The 12,955-nt window shown below is 35.1% G+C and overlaps 1 protein-coding gene across 7 annotated transcripts in view; it reads right to left on the bottom strand.

Moving 5' to 3' along the window:
* lrp1aa (low density lipoprotein receptor-related protein 1Aa) overlaps positions 1-12,955 on the bottom strand; it is a 170,031-nt gene that overhangs the window by 65,214 nt on the left and 91,862 nt on the right. For all 7 annotated transcript variants that reach the window (XM_051122933.1, XM_051122930.1, XM_051122929.1 and 4 more), the window contains exons 32-41: positions 11,625-11,774; positions 11,413-11,553; positions 10,223-10,348; positions 7,892-8,023; positions 7,482-7,616; positions 7,250-7,379; positions 7,028-7,154; positions 4,224-4,375; positions 3,901-4,025; positions 2,865-3,239 (exon numbers count right to left, since the gene is read on the bottom strand). In XM_051122933.1, the coding sequence (XP_050978890.1) occupies positions 2,865-3,239; positions 3,901-4,025; positions 4,224-4,375; positions 7,028-7,154; positions 7,250-7,379; positions 7,482-7,616; positions 7,892-8,023; positions 10,223-10,348; positions 11,413-11,553; positions 11,625-11,774 (1,593 nt within the window). The remainder of the gene's footprint in view (positions 1-2,864; positions 3,240-3,900; positions 4,026-4,223; positions 4,376-7,027; positions 7,155-7,249; positions 7,380-7,481; positions 7,617-7,891; positions 8,024-10,222; positions 10,349-11,412; positions 11,554-11,624; positions 11,775-12,955) is intronic.

Consider the following 12,955-nt stretch of genomic DNA (forward strand, 5'->3'; position numbering starts at 1 on the left):
CATATGACAGAAAAATGGTGATAAGCATCTTAAATGTTACTACAACAAATAAAGAAGAAATATGTTGGCAAGCAGATAATTTGTGTTACACATTGGTTTACTGAAACAAATCTTTCTGGATTAAAATTGTAAATAACATTTTGAGGTCCTTCATAAATAAGCTGCAAACTATGAATTCGGTGTTTACGTTTGCTACTTAAAGGTAAAAACAAATGGATATATATTTCTTTTATATATATTTGCGCAGGCGGGACTCTATAAGTGAAGCTCAAAACTTAAACACTATTGTTCAAAACCCCAAAATAAGAGTAAATAAAACTGAAGATGTATAGTGAATCTGGTTTCGATTGTAGTTTCAGACAGACAAACTTTTTCACTTTAGCACAAGGAAGCCAACATTCTTTCAGGAGGCATTTTGGTCAAGAGTTTGCAATTATCATAATTATCCTTCGTTCATATGGTGTTTGTGGCAACAAAAGAATAAACAGATACGCACATCTCAGTTCTCCTGCTGTGAGAGCCAAATGTCTTATGAAAGAATGAGTTTATTGTGCTCTCATAAAGGAACTGGCTGTGACTTCAGACTTTCCCTGTCCGGTTAAGATTGTGAGTCCGCCAGCTACGGCGGTGATTCAGTCTTTGCCTTTTTTTCTATCCAGATGTGAGCTGGAAATAAAGAGCTGAACAGGAAGGTGGTGCGATCAAACCTCTACGAAACACTTCTGCATATTCAAGCACATGGATGTGTTCTGGGAAATGTAAAATAACTATTAAGGCATTATAAAGATTTTACCATGTAAATACTATCTTTTTAATCTGAACTATTGTCGATGTCTGTGCCACAAACAGTGTACGTAAAATGCTGAATTTATTAACATGCGACAGCACTGATGCTTGAAAGAGGGCGTGTCTAAAGCCTGGTGCTAATACGACCATCATAGTGACAACAGCCAATCACGTTACTTTTCCATTGCTGTATGAACGTGATTGGTCTGCACTAAGATATTTGCATAAATGTGATCTGACTGGCTGACGCCTGCGTTGCCACTTGAACAGCTGAAAAACTTCTGCTCCAAGCAAAGCCAGTGATGTAATGCAACGGACCCACAATTCAGTTCGACAACACATGACGTCTGGGGTTAACGCAGATGCCGGGCTAATGCATACACCCCATGTTAATGCACATTTTAATTTTTGTTACAATTTTAATCATTTTGTTGTACACTTTTGTTTATTTTTTTGTAAAAATATGTATGTAGCTTTTATTGATTTTTTTTATATCAGATTTGTTGTTTTAGTGCATCGTTAAACCATGAGAAATTACTGTCTTTGCAACTAACTGAAATAAAATGTATGTTTTTTCATTTATTTATTTAGTTTTTATTTTAATTTATTTTATTTTCAAGTAAAGAAAACCTGGTTTTTATGGATTTAATTTTAGTTAATTTTAATATCCTTGGTTTAAATCGCTAACCATATATATCTGCAATATTAATAATAGTACAACAATCATAAATAAAAATATAGCTGCAAGCAGCAATTTTAGGATGATTTTATTCAAAATGGCTGAAAATCATAAATAATATAACTCTGGTAATATGATTTAATGAGATTTCACTTTTGACCAATAGGTGGTGCAATTTGTAAGGCGTGGTCAGTGTGAGGTGACAATAGCACATACAAAATTTGGTCAATATGTCAAAGCACAGATTCAGCCTCAGATGCAGTTTGGCATCTTTCCAGCAAATTCGCTGATGCACTAAATGAAAATGGTTTCGTATATCAACACAAAATCCATAACTTTTTGCCAGCATGGTCTGAAGATGATCAGAGTACAATTTGGTGAAAATCAGACTAACGTCTAGGAGGAGTTCGAAAAATTAGGTTTTCAGCATGAATCAAAACAGCAGACAGGACGTTCATCCAATTATGGCATAATAGGTATAGATGTTCTCGACATTATCCAAGGAATATATCAAGACCAGTTTCATTACAATAGGCTAATTTAAACAAAAGTTATTTGCATTTTTCAAAATTTTATTATAACTTTTCGCCACAAGGTGGCGCTGCAGTTTTTGAGTATTGTCAGGGCATGGTGTCAAAGATATACATACTGAGTTTTGTAGAGGTTGAGCTTGTTTTTGTCTGTAAAATTTAAAATGGCCGATGCCCAAAATGGCTGACATGGGAAGATTTGGTATGGTTCAGCTCGGCATAGTCCACCTAATCTAAAGAGACCAGTTTTGGCCAAACAATTCAAAAGTTAAGCAAAAATGGCCATTTTTCATATCTCCTGACCACTAGGTGGCAGTGTGCCGAAACACTGCAGGTAGCCACAGGTCATGCTTGTTATAACACACACCAAGTTTGGCCTCAATATGCCAAGCAGTTGCAGAGATATAGCCTCAGATCCACTTTTGCGTGATTTTCGTAGAATCCGTTCGCACATTGTTCGATAACGGCTAATCAACTTGAATTCCATAACTTTTTGCCAGCATGGTCTGAAAATGTTTGGAGGCAATTTTGGTGAAAATCAGACAAACTTTCTAGGATGAAAAGTAGGTTTTACTAAACTTTTACTAAACCATGAGCCAAGGATTTCACAGAAAAACAAATATTTTGGATGTTAGTAGCATAAACATGAGCGAAATTTTAGACAAGTGGTGGCGCTAGAGAGTTTAAGTTAGAGACTCCAAACTTGCTGTAATTAATGACTGTCCTCTATCAGTGTGCCAAATTTCACAACCACAAGTGGTTCTATGGGCTGTCATAGACTTCCAGAGCGAAAGAAGAATGAGGTCATTAAAGACGACACAGATAAATTTGAGAATTAAAGTAGAAAGATGTCATTATTTAAAACTTACTCTCGACCACTGTCTTCCGGTCTGAACCATCGTCATCGATCTGCTGAATATTTCCAAAGTGGATGTCGCTGTAGAAGATCCGATTGGCTCCTTTTCCGCCTCCTCCATGGTAATCGAACGTTAGCGCGATGACATTCTTCATGTGGTCGGGATCTTCAAATGGTTTGATGGGTGCGTTGAGGTTGTTTTCGTCTGATAAGTGCACACTCTTTAGTATGGTACGTTCTGAATAAAGCAGGTATCCGTCATAGTCACGACAACTCTGACTGTCCTCGGCTAGCATTCCGTGAGCACAAGCACACGTCCGCTGTCCGTTACCACGGTAAAGACAGAGCTGCTGGCAGCCACCGTTGTTGTTCTTGCAGATATTAGTTCCTGCAGAGAGATTCATTTGAAAACATCACAAAATACTGAATAAAGAAATCTGAATTTAGTTTCATGCTAGATTAGTATTAGCATGAAAGCAATATGCAAAGTTTGTGACTCAGGAATCAGAAACTGAGATTAACTACTTATAGACTATTTTATTTAAAAAAATAATAATAATAAAAAATTGTTTGAACGCTAAAGAAAAAGGGAAAGAAATGATGACATTATAAACAGAATGATTTTTTCATTTTTTTTAATTAATTAATCAATTTTAAAATTTATTTTTAGAATACTATTAAGCAGAAATAACCAAAAAAACCCCACATTTTACCAAACTAGTGTTATTTTACTATCATTGACATTTGTAGATTGAGATTTGTAGGTTGTTTCATATTTTTAATTATGGGTAAGGTTTTTAATTAATTTTGTTGTGTTTTTTTTTTTCCCCCTCTCATTTTTATTAATCTTTGTTTTGCATTATGACTGTAACACAAAAATAATGCTTTGGCAACCAGCTGTAATAAAATAAGTATGAGACTTATATATATTATATTTTTTTAGTTAACATTTATTTAGTATACCCAGTGGAGAAATTATTAATAACCTATTATTAAATAATAAAGAATAACAACAGCACATTCTTGCAGGAAAGTCACTTAACGCTCACCTTGTTGTCGTGCTCGGTTAAAGACTTTGATGTCTTTGAGCTGGACGCCAATGCCTGTTCTCAGACTAACTGAATCTGTTGCATTGTCTTTACTGCCACGCTTTATTGAACCATTTGCATGAGTCCTAAAGAAAAAAAAACAACAACAACTGTGACATGCAATTTACTTATGTATAGTTATATGCAAGAATTATGTATATATATATATAGTTATATATAATATATATGTGTAATATATATTATATATAACTATATATAACTATATAACTATATATATATATATATATATATATATGGTTTAAAGTGTACAAGCACACACTGACCGGTCACTCCAGTATATGTAGCTCTCAAACACAGATACGGAGAACATGTCCATGTTGTTGCTGGACAGCACCACCTCTCTGTTCTCCCCTGTCTCCAGGTTAATGCGCTCAATCTTATCCGTGCGTGCGTCACACCAGTACAGCAAACCCTCCTACAGGACACACAGATAATGATGAGAACTTCAGTCTGTGTTATTGTGCATCTACACTGATCAGTTAATGAGAAGAAGTTGCTAATACATTTCTTCATGTAATATGTAAAATGTAAAAATGTCATCAGTTCTTTTTCAGACTAGCTTTACTGGCAGCTACCAGTGTGTTAAATCATGCTACAAACAGGGTGCGAATTACATTGATGTTTGAGGGGTCTGACCTCCCCAAAGAACGCTTGAACCCCCCTGACTACCTAGCGGTTGAAGTAGCTAAATACACTACAGTGCTCATTCAAAACCATGCATTTATTGCTTTGATGGAGCAAGAACACCTTCTAAAATGCATGTGCAGATTCTGTTGAGTGATAAAGTTTACCCTCTTATCTGCATAATGTGATATTGATTTTATACAACAGTTCAAAAGACAGTAAGTTAATATTATTACATTTTAGACACATTGTCTGTTTTTGTGTAATTTTACCAACAAAAATAAAGTCAGAGGAGAACTGTTCTTTGATCAGCACACAGCGGTGTTTCATTACTGAATGAATCCACATTTTTAAAATGAATCGAGTGAGTCAATGACTCAGTTAGCCATTTATAAAGGCAGTCACTTGCTTCACTTCTGAATGATTCAGTTGTTTGAATGACTCGACTGAATGAATTACTAAATGACTAAAGGACTAAAGGACTAAAGGAGAAGTCCACTTCCAGAACAACAATTCACAAATAATTTACTCACCCCCTTGTCATCCAAGATGTTCATGTCTTTCTGTCTTCAGTCCTAAAGAAATTATGGTTTTTGAGGAAAGCATTTTAGGATTTTTATTCATATAATGGACTTCATTGGTGCCCCGATTTTGAACTTCCAAAATGTAGTTTAAATGCAGCTTCAAAGGGCTCTAAACAATCCCAGCCGAGGAAGAAGGGTCTTATCTAGTGAAACGATCAGTAATTTTTTTTTGGAAAATAAAAATTTGTATACTTTTTAAGCACAAAAGCTCATGTAGCACAGGTTCTGGGATGCGCGTTCACGTACTATTGAATCATGTCGAAAGGTCACGCCTAACGTAGGCGGAATTACAGACCCAGTGTTTACAAAACGAACATGCAAAGACTAAGAAAATGCAAGTAAGTCAAACGTTGTTTACAATGAAAAGCTACAACGATGTCGGACGATTCTGAAGTTGTAGGAGAAAATAAGATGGAGTTTTCTGCCATACTCTACCTTTTTTAGCCGGAGTACACAGACAATGAACTTAGACGTGATTCGTAGTAGCGATGGGAAGTTCGGATCATTTTACCGACTCGGACCTTTGAGTCTCGTTCAGCAAAATGAACGAATCTTTTTTCGAGTCATTTCGTTCACTTTAGCAAAATATAATTAAAATGTTACGTGTTACTTCCCTAACACATGTACTGCTTGCACAAACGTTGATCACACTACAAACAAGACAAAACTATAATGCTATAAGAAACAGAAAATATTAATTCATTGTTTACCTGGGTCTTTAGTCTATGATTAGCTTACCTCACCTCTTATCTGACATATTTTTGGGTTTGAGTCATTCGTTCATCACTTGACAGCCCCATAAGCTCAACCAATGCAGTGTGAGGCAGAAAAAGAATCGATTAGTTCATCTCTTGAGTCTTTGGGTTCACGTGACAGCCCCATAAGATGAACGACTCGAGAGCCCTTTGAAGCTGCATTTAAACTACATTTTGTAAGTTCAAAATCGGGGCACCAATCAAGTCCATTATATGGAGAAAAATCCTGAAATGTTTTCCTCAAAAACCATAATTTCTTTACGACTGAAGACAAAAAGACATGAACATCTTGAATGACAAGGGGGTGAGTAAATTATTTGTAAATTGTTGTTCCGGAAGTGGACTTCTCCTGTAAGGCAGTGATTTGCCACCACCTACTGGTGCTTTTAGCTCTACATTTAAGGTAGGTTATCCTTTCTTTTTTAAAATGTTTTCATATTTTAGTATTTATTAGTATTTTTGTATGTTGAATTAAAACATTTCTTCCTAAAGCTGCTTTTTTTGTAATTTCTATTCAGTATTTTTCTAATTTAACACAATAATGACTTTAAAGTTATCGTTTATAATAACTTTACATTTAATTAATTGGCACATGATGTGTTAATTTATTAATCTCACTCATTTGAGATTAATTTGATTATTTAATGGCCACATCATGTAACTAATTAGATAAAAAATGTAATCGCTTGATAGCCCTATTTAAAACATAAAAATACACAATAATCATAGGCTGTCAACAAAGCAAGCAAAAAATCCACTCAAAATGGTGGGAAAAATTAGAAAAATCTAAAAATTAATTAATTAATGTTTTTTTTTTGTTTTTTTCAGGAACGCAAATTCAGAACAATTTGATTAGGTCCAATTGACAATAATATTCAATTTGATTCAATTTTGATGAGTTCTCTATTTTTAAAGTGTGTGTGTTTTTTGTTGTTGTTGTTGTTGTTGTTTTTTAGGATTACAATATGTATATGCTTCTCCGAATGTGTTTATCCTATAGAAAAAAGCAATGAGGTTTTCATGTTAAAAAAAAAAGCTGAAGCAACTGCATTTCAAGTTTAATGTACTAAAAGGATTTGTAATCGATAAATGTGTCATACGCACCTGATAGTCGATGGAGATGCCATTGGGCCAGCTAATACTGACGTTCACCAGCACAGCTCTGTTAGATCCATCCAGACGAGATCTCTCTATGCGTGGATACTGTCCCCACTCCGTCCAAAACAGATACCTGCACACACAGCCACCCATGAGGAGTGTGCTGCTTCAGTCACGCAGCAGAAATGCACAATAAAAGACAGGAAGTCAGGGATACTCAGATCTCACCCTTTCTCAGGATGTACAGTAATGGCCCGAGGTTTGTCCAATCCTTGGGAGACGACCACATATCGAAACGAGCCATTCAATCTGGCAACCTCAATCACATCAAAGCCCTGGTCCGTCCAATAGATGTTTCCTGCAGCACAAAGAGGAACAAGGCAAGGTTTTACTGATCAGTTTTGTAATAAAGCTCTGAATGCACCTGAAAGTGGAAAATGTGTCTGTGCCAGAGAATTACCAGCGATCCAGTCGACTGCGATGCCCTCCACACGGCCGATTCCGTTAGTGATGATGTCCTCTCTCCACGTCTGATCTCTCTTAGCTCTGCTAATGGTGCTCAGACCCATGTCAACCCAATAGATGGTGTCATTATCTACATGGCAATAGAAAGAATATGCACATGAATTATAGAATAGATTAAATACAGTTACAAGCAATGCTAATTACACAATATAACAGATGACATGAATACTTGATACCAGTTTTAAACCCAAATATGCTTTTTCTTCCAAATTAAATTGAACAAATTAAATTAAAACAACAAAATGTACAAAAGTTAATCAAAAAATGCTTCTAGTAATTACTGAAGTACATAATCATGTTTTTTTATTTTTTCATTGAATGGATTTTTAATTGAACAATTTTTACCGGCATGGAAATCAATCCCAACAGCGAGTGATGTTCCTGAAACTGGTACAAGGGCATCGGATTTGTCTGCGGGATCCAGTGGGATTCCTCTAATGCCCTCATGAACAGAGTACAGCAGGAATGAACCCACACCTGAAATCAAGACAAGAACCACCACACTTCAGGCTGTTTCTTCAAATACAGGCTTTCGTTATCATTTTTGCTATCTTTTTAATTCCTTTATGTATAAATTTGACCATTGTTTTTCCATTGAAAACTAATCCTAACATACATTTCCTTTGGTTTGCTCACCAAAGATACAGTAAAAACAGCAAAAATGTAAATAATATAATTTTTTTAAAAACTGGAATATAAGTTAAAATGTAATTTATTGTGATGTAAAAGCTAAGTTTTCAGCAGCCATTTCGCGTCTTCACGTCTTAATTTCTTATTATCAATGTTGAAAACAGCTGTGTTGCATATTATATGTAAACCATGAAACTTATTTTTTCAGGAGTCTTTGATGAATAGAAAGTTCAAAATACAGCATATATTTGAAATCGAAATCTTTATAACATTATAAGTCAATATCACTGTAGGGTGCTTTTTGGTGTCCTGTACATAACTAAATAACTAATTTGCCATGATAACTTAACATTAAAATGACTATGAAAGGGTGTGTTATATTAGGCTAAGTTTTTTTATATTCAACAAAACAAAAGCATTACTTGGCTCTTTAGATACATTTTCTAGATTTTTTTTTTAAGTTTTGTGTAGGAGGATGTGTGATATTTTGCTATGTCCCATGCACTGCTTATTAAATTTGAATGAGAGTAGAATAGTCAAATCATACATTTTTAAAATTTTGTTCTCCTATTAATATTTTGTTAAATAAGACATTACTCAATTTGAGTGCACTAACCATTTGGTAATAAAAACAATATTTTTATTTAATAAAAAATAAGAGTTTGTCCATGTCCCTTGAATGGTTGTCCACCCTGTCGTATTGGGGAATCTGCCTCTTTAAGAAAAGGCCATTCGCTTTAGTGACATCTGGACAGATTTTTTGTCTCTTCAGTAGCGGGAATTTCAACGGCTGAGGTGAGTAAGTTGGTGACTTTTAAATTGACAAATTTTCTTTATATGAGTTTGCTTACTTGCTTTTCCTAAGCTTAACATGCCCACCCTGTCAGCATAAAATATGCCAGAAGTGATTAGAATACAGTATTTTCAAAATATGTAAGTTTAAATATACCAAATTCCCTTCAACAACCAGACTATTTAGCTAGTCACAGTTCGTTGTAAGCTAATATGCTAATTGAGGCTAAAAATGTCCACCCTGTCGGCCACTTAGACTTCATAGGGTGCCAGGGTGGACATAGCATTTATTTGTAGTTAACATTGCCAAAAACTAAAATGGATGGTGGGGGGTATATCAGTGTGATTGAGAATGATAATTCAATATATCTATATAATCCAATTCAATAGCTAGGTGTGGGGGCAATAACATGCAAACAAAAAACTGCATCCAAATATCACAGTTTTCTCCGAATAAGAAAAAAATACATGTGCGAACTGTATGAGTTTTATCATTTGAAAGCAAACAAATAACCCTTTTAAGGAAAGGGACAATATACCTTTCCGAAAATATCTTTTGCATCTTAATATTGCAATGAAAACGTATTTAACAGTAATATATGTCCATAACAGAGAGAGGTTTATACATTTATATCTCTGTAATTTTCCCCTTTGGGCACCGTTTTCTTGATTCTACCGGCATGACGATTGCACTGACGGCGAGGGCCCATCATCACTGCTTGCAGCTATATTTACTGTTATTATTAATATTAGTTAATATAACAATCCAACAAACCATTGAAATATGTATTTCTTGAAAATTATTTGTTTTTACATCATTTTAAAGAATTGTTAAAATTATTATTAAAAATGTGTGAAAACTGAATTATGTGTGCTATGACACATAAAAATGCTATCTATAAAAATCGTTAGACATTATTTGTCAGAAAAAAACATCCATAGTTGATGAAATGCCCATGAATTTATGCTGTTACAATTTACTGTATGCTATTTTTTAATTAATTAATTAATTAATTACTTTTTTCATTGACTACAAAACATTTTGTAGTGTCTTTAGCTAATAAAATTACAGTTTTATGTTGTTTTCTGCTCCTATTCATATGGTGTTTTCAGCTGTTCTCTGAAGGAAATGCAAACACTGTGGTCTATTGTACCTCCATGTCATATTCCCAAAAGGAAGTCACACATAATTACGAGTCTGAATGTCAGGTGTGTATTGTGTGTGAATGTCAGGTGTGCGTGTTTTGCTCGTACCCTCACAGGACTGCTGTCCGCTCCTCAGGCTGTATCCTGCGGTGCACATACAGGAGCGGGTGGTGGGAGACGTGGGCAGACACAGCTGAGAGCAGTCACCATTGTTGTTACTGCACATGTTTGAACCTGATGATACAACAGACAGTCACGACTAGTAAACATTAGTAAACACAGTTTACCTAGGGGACAAATTTCAGCACAAAAGCACTGGTATTCACAAACCACCCACAATACAGTTTAAACAGAGATCATCTGCACTGGCACTGTAGAGTGGCGTGCTGCAAGTATTTAAATTAAGGAATCGTACACCCAAAAATGACAATATGCTGAAATTTGAAGACGTACTCACCCATAGGCCAACCAAGATGAAGAGAAAAAATTAGCATTACACACAGTTAATAAAAACATCATAATAATCCACAAATAATCCACACGACTCCAGTACATCAGTTAACACCTTGTGAGGTGAAAAGTTGCATGTTTGTAGGAAACAAATCCATCATTAGAACAATTTTAAGACATTGTTTCGGACTAAAATATGAGTCCACTATCCATAACATTACTTTCTCCAGTGAAAAAGCCATCTTGTCTGAATTAGGAGAGAATAATGCACAGATCAAGCATTATTTACAAGTGAAAACAGTCCAAAACTGTTCTAAACAAAAATATTGTTGGATTCTGACATGAGAGAACAACAGGGGATGGATTTTATCAATGGAGAAAGCATTATTATAAATTATGAACTCACATTTTGGCCAAAGTTAAAATGTTTAATGATGAATTTGTTTCTTAGAATAAGCACAGCTTCACAATATGTTAACTGATGACTGTGAATTACTGTAATGTTTTTATCAGCTGTTTGGACTCTCATTCTGACGGCACCCATTCACTGGAGAGGATCCATTGATAAGCAAGTGTTAAATTTCTCCAAATCTATTCCTATGAACAAACTCATCCACATCTTGGATGGTCTGAAAGCAAGTACATTTTTAGCAATTTTTCATGTTTGGCTGAACCATTCCTTCAAATTAAGCCAAGGTCATTCTTTTCAACACAAATAATCCTTTTTTTCTATGCTAATGAGGCTCATTGTAGTCACAATGAACTAGCCTGAAATTTGCATTCAGCACAGATTTTTTGGATGTCAACTGAATAATTCCTTAGACACTGCATGCAATTGATTCTTGAACCTGTCTGCACGGTCTCATTGTAGATCTTCATGTGCATCATGGGAGATGTGCTGTTTCTCAAGACCTTCCAGTCTCCTCCATCACTCTTGTCACAGGTGCCGATCTCATCCGTGCCCTGATCCGCCCACCACAGCTTATCACCTACACAACATCAGTCATAAAATTAGTATTTCAAAAAAGACATCCAATGAAACAATCAGTGCTGTATTTACCCATGATGGCCAGCGCAGAGGCTTTGTTCAGTTTGCCTTTGACTGCATCTAACACCTCCAATCCTGATCCATCCAGCTTACAGCGGTTAATGGTGCTGTTTCCTGAGCTGATCCAGTAGAGGTGCTCTGTGTCGTAGTCTATGGACAGACCTGCAGCACAGACAGAGACCAGCAGCTCAAAGGAATGTTCTTCTGAAGTAATTATAAAGAAGGTCATTATTGGGTCTCATTTACTAACTATGCTTATAAACATATTGGTAAGTTTGCAATAAGGTTCCACTTGTTAACTTTAGCTAACATGAACTAAAGTAACAATGAAAAATACATCTACAGCATTATACAATATACATACATTATTAAATCAAAAGTTAATATTAGTTAATGGAGCTGAGCTATGAGCTATGCATTTTTATTTACTAACCTTAACAAAGATAAATAAATACTTTTATTTATAATTAGCTAAATACAAAAAAAGTATTTTTTTTTTTTTAAATGTATTACACATTATTTCATGTTGACAATGCATTAACATTAACAAATGAAACCTTATTGTAAACTCCTAATATCACTACTTTTAATATCACTACTAATAAGGATTGTATGATCTCTGTATAATATTAGTCTTTCAATGCAAAATGTACACATGTACATTTTGAAGCCAAAGTGGACGGTGCTTTGACACACAGTATTGTGCATTAGCACTTTTTGTGACCTGAATTCGAGCCCTGGCTTGAGGTTCTTTCTGATCCTGTTCCTGTCTCCCCACCCACTGCTTCCTGTAAGCTCTACACCATATTATGTAATAAAGGCCAAAATAAAAACTAACAAAAATGTAAAGAATGTAACAGACTGCACCGCCTGATACTCTCACGCTGGTAAACGGTTGTTGTTAGCTCAGAATTACATGAAGGAAATTATCATTTGGAGGATGATTTAAATATTATCCCCTGTATGTAATGCATCTAATTAGTTCCAAGTCTTAAAGGAGAAATTCACTTCCAGAACAAAAACGTACAGATAATTTACTCACCCCCTTGTCATCCAAAAAGTTCATGTCTTTCTTTTTCAGTCGTAAAGACATTATGTTTTTTGAGGAAAACATTTCAGGATTCCTCTCTAAGTTTGAACTTCAAAAATGCAGTTTAAATGCAGCTTTAAAGGGCTCTAAACGATCCCAGCCAAAAAATCAGGGTCTTATCTAGCGAAACGATCTGCATAAAAATGTACAATTTATATACTAACCTCAAATGCTCATCAAACTTTAAAATCAGCCTAAATCGCTGCAGAAGTACCAACCCAGTGTTTACGAAGTGAAGATGCAAAGAAGGTCA

This window comes from Labeo rohita, chromosome 11 (genome assembly GCF_022985175.1).
Source record: "Labeo rohita strain BAU-BD-2019 chromosome 11, IGBB_LRoh.1.0, whole genome shotgun sequence".
Taxonomy (NCBI): Eukaryota; Metazoa; Chordata; class Actinopteri; order Cypriniformes; family Cyprinidae; genus Labeo; species Labeo rohita.